This window comes from Bolinopsis microptera, chromosome 1, assembly GCF_026151205.1.
Source record: "Bolinopsis microptera isolate Bmic1 chromosome 1, MBARI_Bmic_1.0, whole genome shotgun sequence".
In the NCBI taxonomy this organism is placed as follows: domain Eukaryota; kingdom Metazoa; phylum Ctenophora; class Tentaculata; order Lobata; family Bolinopsidae; genus Bolinopsis; species Bolinopsis microptera.
This window is the reverse complement of record NC_087072.1, coordinates 18,419,219-18,436,538: the sequence shown is the minus strand read 5'-3', so window position 1 is coordinate 18,436,538 and position 17,320 is coordinate 18,419,219. Positions and strand designations below refer to the sequence as shown.

The window sequence follows — 17,320 nt, the reverse complement described above, 5'->3', positions numbered from 1 at the left end:
TGTGTTGAAACTAGGGCTGTGTTGAAACTAGGGCTGTGTTGAAACTAGGGCTGTGTTGAAACTAGGGCTGTGTTGAAACTAGGGCTGTGTTGAAACTAGGGCTGTGTTGAAACTAGGGCTGTGTTGAAACTAGGGCTGTGTTGAAGTGCTCTAATAGTGGGCTGAAGTCAGCACTGATACTAATAGTGCACTGATAGATGGTCAGAGTATGCTTATTGGCTTGAAACAGTAAGTCTGCTTATGGTACTCTGTCTTTTAAAAGCTTTTAGTTCGTTGTAGTGCTTACATTTCTTAATAATAATTTAAAACCATCATTTTCATATCTTAGATCCGTTATTTTAAGATTCTGACGTTATCTGGCATTATAATATATTTGGGAGTGGTCACACCTAAGATTGCGGTGACAGTGGTTGCTTTAAATTTAATTTCATCAACGTACAGTTGCGATATTCTCGTGATATCTAGTATGGTCTCCCTTAATTCTACCCTGCATCATTGAATCGTACATTTTTTTATTCAGTATTTTCATTTTTATGGTAACGTTATTTTTCGAAAGATAACTTGATAAGCAGATTTATTAGTTCCAATACATATTCACACGTGAAACTTGTTGTTAGTTGATGATAGAATGACGCAGCTTGACACGTGTGATGCTAACAGTAGCCGAGTTCTCAGCTGGCACCAGTTCACCACCATGCTCAGTGAGGATAACGGTACGTTACTGGGTTACCTTTTTACAGTTTACACTCTTAAATATTGGAGACTTGACAATTGTGTAACTTGGATTACCTTCCAGTTTAACTCCGGCAAGCAAATTATTGAAACCCATTAAAGAGCTAGTTTGAGTAATTATTTTAGGGCACTGTGATCCTCTGATTGCTGTGATATGAAATTAGGCCCCCAAATGTACTATGATGTTAAAACTGTACTGCGCAGGTATAAACTGTGAAGAAGATTGGTACGAGCAGACTAACAGCTGGGTAGAGGAAACACACGAGTCCGACACAGAGGATCCTTTCCTGCTAGACGACAAATCCAGCTTCCTCAAGTTAGTCAGCTGTTCTAGCTATGATGGGTTCTTTTGCATGGGGTGTTACAATATGTATTTTTAAACAGTTTATCTGTGCATGTGCCAAACAAAATCAAAAACTTTTAGAGACACTTAAATTCGCACAATGTGCTCCTAATCCTGCTTTGAAATCACTTTACTTGACAGACAAGTTTGTTAAAAAAGAACGGACTCCCTCAATTTGCAGGTGGGGTAGAGCAAATGAATTGCAGGAGACCACCCTGTCGGAGCTGATGAATGAGGACATTTCCAGCATCAACATCGCCAGATTACTCAGCAACGACGATATTGATGAGCTCAAAATCCCCCTAAGGTAAGCCTATACAGGAGTATGTAGTGTCTTTTTGGAGTGTGTAGAATTTGTTGCCTGTTGGAACTACTATGGTTTGAGCAAGTAAGATCTTATCGTCATTTGTACGCTGCTGTCAGCAGTATGAGTGAGCATTGTACAGCTGAAACATTATCAAGATTCACTAATCTGACATGTTCAGTAATAGTTAAGACACGTGACAATTCAAATAATAGCAGTGTAAAGCACAGAATGTTGATTTGTCCGGAGATTAGAGCCGGCATATTGTCTCAAGTGCTTCAAAAAGCTAAAGTCTAAAGTTGGAACACAATTCTAGTTTAATGGAGGCTCTGGATGTTGTTGTTGATAGCGGACTTATAAATATTCTAAGCATCTAATATTTTCCCAAATATGCCTCGCATTAATATTCCTAAAAACACTCGGATATCTTTCCTCTGATAATTCTGACAAGAGGTATGTTATTAACACTTGACACATAACTTCTCCACACTCACAGGCAGAAATATGCGATGACGCAGGCAGTCCATCACCTCAACACCTCACCTACCAACGCGAACGGACTCGATGAAATCAAAAACAGATTCAACAAACAGAAAACCTACTCCGTTATTGAACGTATATCCGAGAAAACAAACACAAAGCTCAGTAAATCTCGATCAGAACGAATAACGAAAGTGGAGAAGATGAACATTTGGAAGAGATGGAAGAAACCGTCAGGGTCAAACACAAACTTCAATGAACTTCACGAAGGTCCTGTTCAGGAGGGTGATTCAGGATGAAATATTCCACCATGCAAAAGCTCCCGCAGCTGACTGAGATTGTTAATGGTCTATACATGAATCTAAATGTAACTGTCGATTCTCAGACTAAATTCTTCAAGGAGCTAGATTATCGGGTGATATTATTTGAATTTCAATGAGAAATTGTTCATAAATAAATACAATCGCCTAGCCTGTGAATTCTGCTATTTGTAAACATATGTGTTTACGTTTCTTCATTAATGATAAAGTTGTGCTGACATATCATCAGACCTATAAAGATGTTTCAAATGCTGTTAATGGTGTTTTAAGTGGCGTTGTTTGTATTGTATTTTATTTAAAATAAATTGCGATGTGTTTGAAGAATAAAGATGTATAAGTTGTGCCAATATTTTACCGAAATTTGTTTGTTTCTATCGAAAATCAAGGGTCTTAATGTCTCTATACCTTCTAACAATTTATTCGAAATAAGTCGACAGGTTGTCGCGGACATTTGTTAGAGTTCATTAGCTTGTATATTGTATAAGTGGACAAATCAACAGTCTAAATATGGATTGAGTTGTGAACTGCTATGCCTTTAATCGAACTACATATTAAACATTTTTGAAAATTACGAAGTTTAGTGGCTATAAGAACTAAAAAGTAGATTAAGTCTGAACAGAAAAGTGTTCACATAATGTTTTAGACTGGGACCGATATGATCCGAAGGGATTTCAATAATAGGTGTAAATTTCCACCGACGTTGCGACAATTTGAAAGCTAATAAAGTGATCTTACCTGACCAGGAACAAATTCCATTTCTTTGATATAACTGGGGATTCCGTCAACATCCACAGAGTCGGGATCATAGTCTCCAACTTCTGCCTGCACGGCGTAACTTGCTAACAGAGCACCAGTGTAGAAACTACAAGGTAATCTCCCGGCTAATAAATCTTGTTTAATCTGGAGGCAGAAGAAATACCTGAAATAGAAAAAGATGAGAATGGAATAATTAAAATTGTAAAAAGTGCAAACGGTGCATATAATAATTTTATAAGACCCATCCTTGTAAAAAAATATTTCACGGGAAAATGTTCGGCCACATTAGTAATAATATTGATGATAATATGATCTAATATAACTTATTGTGGCTTTGGAGTATGTACAGTCCAATAACCGACGATTAAGACCAGAAACGATAAATCATTATCCCCATGTGCGACGAGAACAGGTTTAAAAAGCTTTCTCAGAAATTCGCCATGAACCATCCCAAAATTCTAAACCCAGCATTGACTGAGTTAAATTTAAACAAAAGCCGATTTCGCGCGTTAGAAACATCTGTTGGTGCGCCGCGCAAGAAAAACATCGTTTTCAGCATAAGTTAAAGAATTTCGCGCGTTACAATAACTTCCGGAATAACAACACCGTTTGTCCCACATTAGCGGCGAATGACTGGATCAGTGCCGCCAAATTTCCACTAAACCGTGCGAAGGCCAAGCAACAACAAATTAATCATAGAGTTACCTAGTATACTCCTCTGTTAATTGACATGGGTCCTCGGCGTAGAATCTTACTGTGAAGTCTAACGCTGTTTCTTCATCTGGAATGCATGACGTTATTGGGCGCCATGGTAATTATAATGAAATTTCGTCATAGCTCTGAATAGTAAATATATAAGGACATTCCGACTTACGAGTACTTAAATCCTGATACTTGCGATTCACTGTAAGTTAATAATCGTTATTAATTACTATCTTGGAAGAGGAATTTAATTTTTGATTTTTACAGGAAATTACTTACTTGTCAATTGCTTTCTGATAGGTTTCTCCGGATCCATCCAAATCTGAAACGATATTTTCCGGTCATCGCACATAAGTTATTGTCATTTTAAACGGGGTGGTACACGCAAAAATGAACCAGAAATTAATACCTTAATGTAATGCAGTAATCTATCCCTAAATTAATTGCACGCAGCTACCTATATCTCCAATCTCAGTTAGCTCTCATATCAATGAAATTGTTAATACTAAGACTATTTCTAGAACAGAAATGAAATACGTTAGATTCCCAGTAAACATATTTCCCGATTTGATGGGTTGAACCACCAGGGTTAAGGGAATTATGAACAATTTAGATTCTACCAAATAAGGGAAAAAAGTTGAACTTGTACTGGTCATTATACTAAATGGGGCTCGATAAAATTAGGCACTGTCAAACCGCAATCCGCATATTCAGAGCAAAATATCAATCATTAAACGTTGTAAAATGGATTCAAAGCTGAGATCTCAGCTCAAAGATAAATGACCAACTCACCCTTAAACCGTTTTTGTCCCTCCAACATAAACCAAAATATTCGTGCTCATTCAGATCGATCTCATACATTACTTTGTTGAGCAACGCTTGGCCTTTGTCTTTCCTCTGAAATATATTCAAAATTATTATTTACTTAAATTGAGGTCTGTGAGAATTTTATGGTTTGTCGAAGGACAAAACATTTTGTAACGCATTGCAGTTGAGTTAATAAGCAGTAAAGGTGGTTTAAGTAAGTAAACAACTGTTTTTAATTAGTGCGCTTTGTAACTAGAAATCACACAACGCAGCTGAGTGACATTCAGGGGGACATTCACAATAGATCATTGGCCTTGAAATAGATTTTAAGGGCTATTCATATATATATATTAAGAAACCGCTTATCGGTTATCTTTAAACCTTCTTTCCTCTCCGTAATAAATTTTACAGATAGCTATTCCGTTATATTACAGATAGCTATTCCGTTATATTACATGACAGTATCCATTTCGAGGAGTCCCCCACCCACAATCCACATTTAACTAATACCACAATTGTGCGTGAAGATAATCGAAATTTAAATGTATAGATTGACTCCACATGACGGCGAAGAAAATTAAACAAATCACAGAGCTTCTACTTTTTAAAATGATTGTTTAAAAACTGAAGTTTAAAATGTACAATAATTGTAAAATGTATATCTCTAATCAGATAGGATGCAAACGATACATTGTGTCGTATAAACTCGTGGCTTGTTCTAAAATTAGCTTATACCGCAATCTACGTGAACAAAACTCAGATACAGTTACTTAAATTTGACATTAAATATGACCTGAGAAATTGAGACTTCAGTATAATATTTCAGCATACCTATATATTAAATTTAACACAATATCCCACCACATTTTTGTCGTTACCTGCTGTCTGCAGTGAATCGGTAAATAATCTGGTGTCATTTTACATGGGCGGGGAACTCTCACATACATACCGATACCTAAATACCCATAACTTCAGTAATCATACTGATGAGATTGGCTCAATGGTATTTCTCAACCGTAATGTGCAAGTAAAAGTAGCTAATCAAAGAAACATTCCTAGAAGTCACATGTAGTTGCTTATCATATCTGGAGTGACGAGGGCGCTGGCCGGCATTGTCGGATGTATAAATATTCTTGCAATGTGTATAAGTATTCTTGCAATGTGTATAAATATTCATGTGATGTAAACTGTGAGTGGTTTTGAGCATGCATTCCGGTGAATATCTCAGAATATTCTGATGATTTCTTAAAATATGTTCTATCAAGTGCTGCAACACAATGTTTAATTACATGTGCATTTGACAGGCAGCAGCCGGCAGCATGAGCTTAAATACTTAAACGTTGTTATCCAAAGATCGTTGCGCTCTTGAAGTTAGCCAGCTAATCTGGATATTGTAAACTTCAATCAGATTTTGTGGAAATCATCTTGTTATTAGGTCCTCAATTTGACAGCAGGAATTTAAAATATGCTCTCTGCAACAATTACAATCTTAACATCGTAAAGTTAAAGGACCTCATGGCACAGAGAAACTAGATCTGCAATTTGACACTCCACCTGGGATCTGGATCAACTCCTGGCCTTCTCTCTCTCTAATTTGATAATGTAGGCATTGTACTGTGCCGGCCAACCTATTATTAACATGGAGTGAAATTTGCAACAATGTTTTTAGCGTCAAAAGTATCAATAAATATTTTTGTAAAAATCTCGACCTTTCTGGATAAGATGAATGATTACATTTTGTATCGAGTTGCAAGGTTAGAAATACCGTATATCATGTTATGTACCTGCTCAGTGCTTTCTGCTTTAGTGTACTCACAGCACATGTGATCACAATGGCCGAATCAGAAGTTTGAACACACATTTTGTATTAAATCGAATCTTCTGGAAGGATGTTTAAAAACGTAGAAAACATCGAAACGGAAGCACTTCTCATTTGTGATATTGGCGACACTGACGAACGCTCTAGGTATTTCCTAATTTCCCAACGTCGAACATCCCCCACAGCAGTTGTTGTCAGAGATCTGTAAACGGCTTTTAGTGTGATGAACTGAAGCAGTTACAGTAGTAGTACAGCATGTTCTTTTGTCTAGATATCTGTAACTATTACAATATTTGCACTTTCTGTCCCGTGTTGCGTTATGTAAACGTGTTATGTAAACGTGTTAAGTAAGTATGGTGTGCTGTGAAGTACAATGTAGTTTGTGTGTGTGTGTGTGTGTGTGTGTGTGTGTGTGTGTGTGTGTGTGTGTGTGTGTGTGTGTGTGTGTGTGTGTGTGTGTGTGTGTGTGTGTGTGTGTGTGTGTGTGTGTGTGTGTGTGTGTGTGTGTGTGTGTGTGTGTGTGTGTGTGTGTGTGTGTGTGTGTGTGTGTGTGTGTGTGTGTGTGTGTGTGAGAGTGTAATTATCAAGTTGTTAGTGATCTAATATTAAATAAAGGGGATCAGATTGCGTATTACATTACACTAGGACATGGTATTATAACATTACACCAGGGTCTAGGACATGGTTTTAAACTGTGTGTGTTACGTTAAGTGAGTGTAATCTTGGGCCTAATCTTGGGCCTAGAAAGTTCGATTGTAATATATAAACGCTTTGGCTGAGTTCAATGATACACTCATATGGTGGACGCCAGGTTAAGAAAAGGAAACCACACTCTATAGAATGTAGAGGGGTTATATAACACGATCCTGAAAGGAATGTAATCTTATCAATTATCATAATATAGAGAGGTGAGTTAACATGGTCACAAACCACAGTATTATGTCCAAACCACACGTTTAAAACAAACATTCCAGCCAGGTCACATACCTGTAATACCTCTCTTCACACCAATACATTTTAAAACAAGGTAAACCAAAACACATTACCGCACCCTGACAAATACCACTGTTTCCTGTTTTCCTGACATGTACGTTCCACCCTCTACACAATACACACAACATATCATCTCACAGAGAGAGAGAGAGAGAGAGAGAGAGAGAGAGAGAGAGAGAGAGAGAGAGAGAGAGAGAGAGAGAGAGAGAGAGAGAGAGAGAGAGAGAGAGAGAGAGAGAGAGAGAGAGAGAGAGAGAGAGAGAGAGAGAGAGAGAGAGAGAGAGAGAGAGAGAGAGAGAGAGAGAGAGAGAGAGAGAGAGAGAGAGAGAGAGAGAGAGAGAGAGAGAGAGAGAGAGAGAGAGAGAGAGAGAGAGAGAGAGAGAGAGAGAGAGAGAGAGAGAGAGAGAGAGAGAGAGAGAGAGAGAGAGAGAGAGAGAGAGAGAGAGAGAGAGAGAGAGAGAGCGCTAATAATAATACTCAGCTAGAGTTGTAATATAATAATACATTGCTGAATATATAACTTATCACCACCTCTAACAATACTACCCCCAAGGGAGTCGCCATGACAACTGAGTAGCGTTGTCATGACAACCGAGCTACTAAACCGAGCTACTACTCTCAGTTCTCACACTGATCAGTTCTTATCTCTATAATATTGTACAGCTTGTATTATCCATGCTGTGGTCAGTCCGTGGTTGGAATATGTGGCTACTGGCTAGCTCATATCATCACGGTTATAATTAGAATACAGTGTCAAACTCATGTCGTCACGGTTCATAAGACACGATTAATAGCATAACTTAGAAAGTGAGTTCTATTTATCAAAAGGATATACAATTTCTTTATAATCTTATAAAATAATATGAGGGCGGAGAGGAGAGGTCTGTATGGTTAGCAAGGTGTCAAAGCTTTATACGACAAATCTCATGAAGTATATCACAGCATTGCAATACCTACGTGCAGTTTAACAAATCATATTTGCCAGCATTTCTTTACAAAGCATACTCAGCTTATACCTAATTGACCATATATGGTCTAATTGCCCAAGGCAACAGTCCAAGTATACGAGGAGTGTAAGAAGAAGGTTCTAAGGTTGCGTCGCATGGTAAAGCAGCTTTCTTAATTCATTGGATTGTAAGACATATCTCCTTACTGGAGTTATTTTTAGTCGTTCTGCGGAATATTCTGAACAATTCTAGAGTTTAAAAAATACGAGATTTCCAGGTAACTAATGCGGATCAAACACTTGATCTGTCGTACAGTGTAATATCCGGGTAGAAACATTATTTTTGAGCCGTATTGTTGTGATGTCGTACAGTACTTGAAATAACATTTTACCTCTGGGATCTAAAAATAAATAATCAGTATCTTAACATGAGAAACCGGCTATCACATTACAGGATATCACAATACTGATGTTCAATGTCAAGTCCCGGGTCTGGTTTGCTATTTACTGAAATAATCATGTTATTCACGAATTAATATTATTCAATTACTGAGATGTAGTTCGTGTGGCAATACAACTTTCCTTGAATATTTTTAACCATAAAATTATACGGCAGTGTAAATAAACACATGCGATGGCTAATGTTAGTATCATTGTTATGATGTGAATTAACTTTGAGCAACCAGGCCATCCCCGCCGAGACATAACTATTCCTATGTACATGTAAAGTGGGCATCATGTCACTTTAACATGATAAGTAACACATGTTACCTAACATGATAAGTAACACATGTTACCTAACCAGTCTGTGTGCCCAAGTAGTGGGTACTGTGCACCCCAGTGGCCATCATGTGTTTAAGTGTAGCACATCTCCAGACAGAAGTGCAACGTGCTCTCTCTCTCAGTCCCTTCCGGGTAACCTCATACATTCCAAACTACCCCCCTCATTAACAACTGTTACACCGAGCTGTATTGTAACATTGTACTATTTCCTACATTCTTTAAGCGAACATGATACACTCACACTAAAACCCTTCCCGCGTGTTGTTACACAGTCTAACAACAATTTACACAACTTATTGTAATCAACCAATAATATGATTATAATTAATGAATAAATATATCCCCGCTCGCGCTTGTACGATGATAACAACAACATGTCGCTAAGGGTGGTCTGCGGTGCACGTGTGTGTAATAGGCTGTAACTCTAAGATAGGTAGAGAGAGAGAGGTAGAGAGAGAGAGGTAGAGAGAGAGAGAGAGAGAGAGAGAGAGAGAGAGAGAGAGAGAGCGCTCTCTGTGCTGTATGTAGCATGTCCGGTTACGGCCTGACATTGTCCAATAGTTACAATGCACTGGAAAACTACTGGCACAGTGTACGGTATCGTATTATAACGTTAAGGAAGTATCGCTATCAGCACGTAGAGCACGTATTATCTTATAATGATACCGTTAACTTTATTACTGGTGTACTTATTATACTTACATTATTTTAACATAGTAATATTACTGATATTAGGAACACAATTATTGAACCCGGTAACCTTTGTATTTCTAATTGCAATGCACACAAATTATGGGGATACTTTATAATTTTCAAGATACCCACGACCGCAGATAAGTTCGTAAACTGTATGATAAATTGTTCTGATAAGTTGAATTTCATAGAAAATTCATAGAACGGTCCAGCATATTATGATATCTTATTATTTAGCATATTAAAGTGGCAGAAACATCGATAACGAAGCAGAGAAACGGAGAGACTTACATCAGCAAAGACTGTTTTAGTGTCGCCATCTAACAAGTTGATAGTAAACTCTGATCCTTTAGGTTTGCTACTGTTAAAGATGACGTCTCCACTGCGGCGCAAGCTCTTCCTTAACAGTGATGTCATCTTCTATTGAGGGTTATGAGGATTATGATTCTTAAATCGTAACATCTTATCTATTGTTTGTGTGAAATGGAAAATGGTGGCTATAATAACCATCTGAAAATTTGGCAACATGGGCTGTGGACGGTTTGTTTTATAAAGTAATAACAAATTACAAAAGTAGTTCCCAAATCTAAATTCATAATCATTTCACACACACAACAACTAACATTAATATCATGCGAAGTTTTAAAACCGTAAAAAATATTCCATCGAACTATTAAAACAATTCCAAGCAAAAGTCACATTATCAAAACTCATAAACTTGATAAAACACGTTTCACCATAAGAGAAAAAAAAACTGCACACAAAAAAACTTGCACGAAAACTTGAGGCAGTCCGACATCGAAATTAGTTCACAATTAATTAAGCAAAAACTTAAATACAACTTGTACAAGATATCAAAATTAAAAATAGAGTGAAACATCACAAAACTGAAACAAAATTACACTCTTAAAAGTTAACACACGCCAACGCAATTAAGCAGCGTCGTTTGACAAGCATGAATATTGTACTTTAAGATTAACGACTTTGTTCAAAAGTGAACAGTCAAAGACCAAGAGTGATCTGTCACGTTAAAAACTTGCTAAGCTGCACTGTTTAAAGAATGAATTTGTTATATCCACTAACTACGTTTAGATATTTCCAAGTGTATTGACAATATGCAATTCATTGACTAGATATTTCCGATAATGCATGCATTTTGTTGTGGTGGATTCGCATGCTCTATCCTTTTAAAAACCATAAATCCTTTAATACCAAAATAAAACAATGAAATAAATTAACTCCCATGTGAGATCGACTCAATCATTCCACAAAGTCGTTTTCTGCTCGAAGGACATTCTAGCTACTCTTCAGTCGTGCATCTTCAGTAGCAGTCTCCTCAACAGTCGTAGTAAGGTCCTTCAAGGTCGTATTATCCATACTCATAAGACTGATCCCTCCTACAGAACCTGTCCCGTGAGTTGCCAGGAACTTGGAGTACTCTCTCCTAGCTATCTCGTCGTCCACACTAGGAGTTGTGTCAGGTGCGGTTATCCAGATAACAGCAACCATAAAGAGGATCACGTGCTCCAGAGACATCATGACAGTGGCAACTATCATGCCTGCTCCATCTGCTATCACGTGGACATGGTCACTACCCGACTTCAGAGCTTCTTCTGCTTCTAGAGGGATCACCTCAAAGAGGGATGGTGCCAAGGTCATCAGCTGTTCTGATGTGAAGCAGAAGATGTACAAGTTGGTGAAGACAGAGAGAAGGACTATACCCTTAACTAGCAGAGACCAGACTCCAATGTTTGTGATTCTGTGGACTATGGGCCGTCTTGTTATGTAAGTCAACTTGAAGACGTCTGAATAGAGCTCCAGAACATTGCAGATAATTGACAAGGGAGCAGCTAAAGGAAATGCTCCAGCAAAAAGTGTCACATATCCAATTTGTATGATCATTTCTAGATAATCATCAAACTGCTCATAATGATCTTTGTCATAATCTTTACCGATTCTCTCATTGCAGTTGGTGTTTTCTTCTTCCTTTGAAATGGCTCTTGTCACCTTTCTTGTCAGATGAGGAATGATGGTTTCTGTGGCTAATCTTCGAATAGAATCAACAGTGTACAGGCTGACAAGTTCTCTCCGCAGTAACACAATATCGTTTTCAATAAAGGCAAGGTAGAACAAGGCAATGTAGCAATCAAAAGCTTCAAAGAAGAATCGTTTCACATAGAGAGCATTTTCGTGTTGGGTGGGAGACCTGTGATTTTCCCAGTTGGTAAGGTTGATCGCCACGACTTGGTATATTTTATTGAGAACTTGAATAATCACCACATGGAAAATGACAGGAATGTATAGGAGAACAAACGGCATGGGCCCTTTTCCAGTTGGATCAAGGTACTGTCCTTCATCACACAGCCAGGATATGGTGGGATACAAGAGGTAATTCTTACTGTAGGAAAACTTGTGGATGTATCCTTGCAGGTTCAAACTGATTACCATTACAGAAAATGCAAGAACGAGCATGAAGAGTGTGACACAGGCACTAATACAGTATCTGAACAATCTTTCTTTAGGATCAAAATATCTCTCTGGCATCCCAGTAACAGGACTTATTCTTTTCCTACCTACGTAGCCTGAACGAACTTCTTGCCTCCACTTCACCTGATTTATTCCCCAATCACACACATGACTAGCACATTTCCTGTCCCAACTATTCACAAATAGCACACCCCAAATAATAATTAAGAATGTGTAGATTGGAGATACCAGTGAGTTATCGACATTAATTTCGGGATGTATATAATGGTACACAAAGACAGCAAAACCAGCTACAGCAGGCATAATAAGCCACACGATGTAATTTGTCAACCAGGCAAAATACAGTGAAACGTTGGAGCCAAAATAGTGTTCAATATGATCACAGGATGATCTCTTTAGAGGGCCCAACTGCCAAGCAACACCACGCTCCTCCACTGAACAATGCAGCGGCCAGCATTTCACCATTTCAACTCTTTCAAGGGCTAGAATCATTGAATCACTGGGGTGCACACCTGACTTGGATCGTGGAAAGAAGTCAGGAACCTCATTTATTTTCACTCTTTTCAGCAATTCATGAGTGATATAGGAAGCTTCTGAGGGAGAGAAAAGGGATTTTACTTTGCCCTGGCTAGTATAAGGTGGTTCAAATAGATCATGTTGAGCATCCAAATATTCCCGTTTATAACCTTTTTCATCTCTTTTGAGAAATCCCCATCCCTCAGCTTCTTTCCTTATTAACTCCTTGGGAGTTGCAATAATAAATGCTGCATGTCCAGTGATTTCAGGGTGGTCAAATTGTGAAACAGTCTGCCCACTGTCAACTATTCTTTTGCTAACAAAGTTGTGGAGGTTTTTGTCAGTTGTACTCAGAACAAGAACATAATCTCCCATTTGAAACAACTACCTGAAGTTATTTCATTAATTATAATATTATCACAAACAAGTTAGATCATTGTTAATCGTTCATGAGTAAAAAATAGTGAAACAAATTTTTTTAGTGAAACAAATTTAAAATTTTATCCTTTATTTTACAATCATAATATAATAATATTTATAAGCCTCCGTTTTGAAAGTTTTAAATTTTAATACATTCACATTTCTATTTAAAATTCAATTTTATGTACAAGTCAATAACTGGCCGCCAAAGCCGCGCATTCTTGAAAACAGGATTAACTTGATTATAGTTATACGACTATGTAAATTAAAAACTATCCGTGGTTTTTTCTTTTAAATAAATAAATTATAATTTTACCTAAGTCCAAAGCCAGCTTTGAAAAATTTACTATTAAATCATAATATATCGTCAACTTTAAATATTTACAATGCAACAATTCATTAATCTGTAAACACGCGTACTCCAGCCCCTAAACGCATAAATTGTTATGCGGCGCGGCTCAAGCCGCGCACGCACGTATTATTTTATACTGTTTGCTTTCTAATAAATATCGTGCCAATGTGTACGTCTAAATTGTAAACGTTCATGTTTTGTGTAAAGTGAATCCAATTGGGACTAGTGACAAGGATAAGGACCCAAGTGCCTGTACGGCTTTTTCGGGCCCCTGTGGACCACTACTCTTGAAATCACTCTACAACATTGAACATCTATATCTACTACGTCATTTGGCAATTATTGTCATTAATCTAACTTTCTAATTAATTGCCGAGGGGGAAGAGTAAACGCTTCACATTAAAATTCAATATACAAAATTCAAAACCATCAATACGGTATTAAATATTATGGACAAGTCTATAGATCTATTTCGTAGTCATATATTCACATGATTTGCTTTATATTATATTATCTTAATACTGTAATGAAGTACGGTAGGATTTGTGTTTCGAGAAAGAAAGGTTGCGGTCAAATTATTAACAAAAGTAAACAAAAGTCCATCAGGGACTCCGTGGAGTCGAAAAAGGTACACGGCTGCTGTCTGGTGCTGCTAGGCATTTATTGATCAAGATGTTTTATTGTATTGATTTATAATGATTCTATTGTTCGTGACTTATCAAGTTCTAAGTGGAGGTATAAAGTGCTGCTCAAGATACTTCGTCATCTCATGTCCAGTATAATGATTAAGATAGTATACAATGCAGTTTTAGTAGTTGACCCATACAGTTAAGTCCGTCATAACTCACAATCGTTAAGTCGTCGGTCAATTGTCAAAGTCGTTGTGTGTTTATTCGTTGAGATAGCAGTAAGATAAGATGTTACGCGCGCGCGCGTTTAATCCCGTCGACGTGAAATGTGACAATGAAAACGCAATAGAATTATTATTTTCGCGCGTTACGTAGAGTTTACCAGTGTGTAATACTAGTTAACACTGGGTGTACACTGAGTGTAAGTGTAAGTTTCATATACAAGCCGTTGAATATTTCCAATTTTGAGTGTATCGTGAGCATGTTTTACAGTGCGATTGCTCGGTACTAGTGTGTTTGTGTATAAATATATATATATATCATTTGTGGAGTATGGTGTAAGTAATGTTTTTGGTTGGAGTGCAGTGGTTATATGTGTGAGAAAAGATATATGGTCATTTTAGTAACTCACATAAATCAGAACTTGAGCTCATTTGTGGCAAAATTAAGCTCACACCAATCAAGTGTATCATGCTTGAATTGCAATTCTCGTAAGGCAATTTTCAATATATTCTTAAACCCGTTTGTCGGAGTATTAAAACTTATCTTACTTGATGTTTGTCGACAGCTGTTCCACATGTAGGATGATTGGTAGATGAATTGTGAGGATGGTTGTGATGTAATGAAATAATCCTCTCGTCGTGGTGACCTGTTAAATGATGAGTACAGTGATAATGGTTCCTCTAACTTATTAATTTTGAATAGTTCTAAGAGACAAGTGTACTTGTACAGATTGTGGACCGTCAACAACCTGTGGGTTTTAAACAAGGGCTTGGAGTGTTCTTTTTGGTAAAAGTCCACCCCCAGTCTTTGCTTATCAACAGGTCGTGTTCGGGCACACGTTTTAAACTTCTCTAGGTAAGCTTCTCTATCCCCAAACAGAATTCTTATACACTTTTTCTGTGTTTTAAAGATAGGTTCAAGTCGGTTATTGCTAATACCACCCCACACAGATATTCCAAATCCTAAGTGTGATTCAAATAGAGTATGATATAAATCCTTATAATACTGCTTTGGGACAATGTGTCGTATTCTGCACAGCTTTCCTACTTCGCATTTAAGTTTTGAGTTAAGTGACTGCGTATGTGATTTCCAGTTAAGTTGGTCGTCAATAATAACGCCTAGAAATTTAGCTTCTTGAACTCTTTTAATAACTACATTATTTAAAGTTAGTATGTTCTCGTCATTTTCTACTTCCTCTTTGGCCCGTGAGGGTTTAAAATGAATAAAACAACATTTCTTAATGTTAATATGTAATAAGTTTAGTTTCATATACTTGTACACAAATGATAGAACTTCATTTCCTTTTTCGTATAGTCTTTTGACACATGTGTCTTCTATAAATATGTTAGTGTCGTCGGCAAATAGTATAAACTTTCCTATAATTGATGAGTTACGGATGTCATTAATATAAATAATAAAAAGTAAGGGACCAAGACAGCTCCCCTGCGGCACTCCATAGACTACTGGAAGTTTCTCGGATTCTTCACCTAATACCGAGACATACTGGTATCTGTTCGACAGGTAACTTGCTATAAGGTTATTTGCATTTCCACGGATTCCATAATTTTCTAACTTATGCAGTAACTTTTCATGTGATATTGTATCAAAGGCTTTACTAAGATCAATAAATATTCCAAGAACGTGTTGTTTTTTCTTGAGGCAAGATTCTACGTGGTTCACTGAGTAATTTAGGGCATAACTGGTCGAGTGATTTTTACGGAATCCGTACTGGTTTTCATATAAGGAGTTCTGTGAATGAAAGAAGCTGTATAATCTATTGAATATAATCTTTTCAAATATTTTACCAAACACAGCTAGCGTTGATACAGGTCTATAGTTTTCAAGGAGTTCCTGGTTATCTTTCTTGTAAATGGGACTAATCCTTCCAACTTTAAGGTCATCTGGAAATATGCCATCTTTCATACATTCGTTATACAGTACAGTGAGTAAAGGAGTAATAATAACAACACAATAACCCAAAAATTGTAGTGTACATATAAACCAATACAACAAAACATCTTGATCAATAAATGCCTAGCAGCACCAGACAGCGGCCGTGTACCTTTTTCGACTCCACGGAGTCCCTGATGGACTTTTGTTAATAATTGGACCAACCTTTCCTTTTTCGAAATGTATCCTACTGTACTTCATTGTATTATTAAAATAAAGCAAATGTGAAGATATTACTAGGAAATAGATTTATACTAAATTGTCCATGACATGATATTAACTAACCGTGTTGATGGTTTTGGATTTTGTATGTTGTAAGTATTTGAATGTAAAGCGTTTACTTCTCCCCCTCAGCAAGACAGTTAGATTAATGATGATCTTTAAATGGCTCAGTGTTAATAAATTATCACTCAATGAAAAGAAGACTGAATTCCTATTGTTTGATTCTGTTGATCAACATGATGAATTAACCATTGAATGTAATGAGGTAACTTTCACAATCAAGGAGTGCAAAGAGACAAAATATCTTGGCCTCATTCTAGATAGTAAATTAAACTTCAAAAGCCATGTAGATTATATTATTAGGAAGGTCATGAAGAGAATTGGTGCCATGTATAGAAGCAAAGCACTGCTACCCATTAAATATAGGAAAATGTTTGCCAATGCACTCATGTTGCCACAATTCGATTATTTAGACACGATCTATTGTAGAGCTGGCAAGACAAAACTTGCTGAACTTGACACTCTGTACAAAAAGGTAGCCAAAATAGCTCTCAACGTTCCACAAACAGAGAGCAGCCTTAATGTTTATAGAGACATGAAATGGTTACCACTCCATCTTAGACAACAACTCCATCTGTCAAATTATATGTTTAGAATCATCCATGACAATTGTCCTACAAACTTTATGAACAAATTTAGTTACATATCAGGAGGTAGTAGGAGCGGCGAAAGCTGCAACCTATATGTTAATAGATCAACATCCCATAAAAACTTTCAATACTTGGGGGCAAAATGTTGGAATAATGTTCCAACAGATCTACGAAATCTGCCCGATGTTAAAAGC

The 17,320-nt window shown here is 37.1% G+C and overlaps 3 protein-coding genes across 23 annotated transcripts in view; 1 reads left to right on the top strand and 2 right to left on the bottom strand.

Annotated features, from left to right (window-relative positions):
- LOC134819688 (band 4.1-like protein 3) overlaps positions 1-10,132 on the bottom strand; it is a 36,740-nt gene extending 26,608 nt beyond the window's left edge. For all 20 annotated transcript variants that reach the window (XM_063829774.1, XM_063829782.1, XM_063829806.1 and 17 more), the window contains exons 1-5: positions 9,970-10,132; positions 4,430-4,534; positions 3,917-3,959; positions 3,641-3,716; positions 2,915-3,098 (exon numbers count right to left, since the gene is read on the bottom strand). In XM_063829774.1, coding sequence (XP_063685844.1) covers positions 2,915-3,098; positions 3,641-3,716; positions 3,917-3,959; positions 4,430-4,534; positions 9,970-10,095 — 534 coding nt within the window. In that variant the 5' untranslated portion in view covers positions 10,096-10,132. The remainder of the gene's footprint in view (positions 1-2,914; positions 3,099-3,640; positions 3,717-3,916; positions 3,960-4,429; positions 4,535-9,969) is intronic.
- On the top strand, positions 608-2,556 carry LOC134819801 (uncharacterized). 2 transcript variants are annotated; one of them, XM_063829960.1, is made up of 4 exons: positions 608-713; positions 937-1,048; positions 1,266-1,382; positions 1,876-2,556. In XM_063829960.1, exons 1-4 carry the CDS (start codon positions 629-631, stop codon positions 2,156-2,158), a joined length of 597 nt encoding a protein of 198 aa, XP_063686030.1. In that variant the 5' UTR covers positions 608-628; the 3' UTR covers positions 2,159-2,556. The 2 variants fall into 2 exon arrangements, with proteins under 2 accessions (XP_063686030.1, XP_063686023.1); XM_063829953.1 differs by having other exon boundaries at positions 1,257-1,382; positions 1,876-2,248.
- A 123-nt stretch (positions 10,133-10,255) lies between the features above and the next one.
- Positions 10,256-13,112, bottom strand: LOC134819794 (anoctamin-8-like). The gene has a single exon (XM_063829940.1). It carries the CDS (start codon positions 13,054-13,056, stop codon positions 10,975-10,977), a length of 2,082 nt encoding a protein of 693 aa, XP_063686010.1. The 5' UTR covers positions 13,057-13,112; the 3' UTR covers positions 10,256-10,974.
- Positions 13,113-17,320: the final 4,208 nt, after the last annotated feature.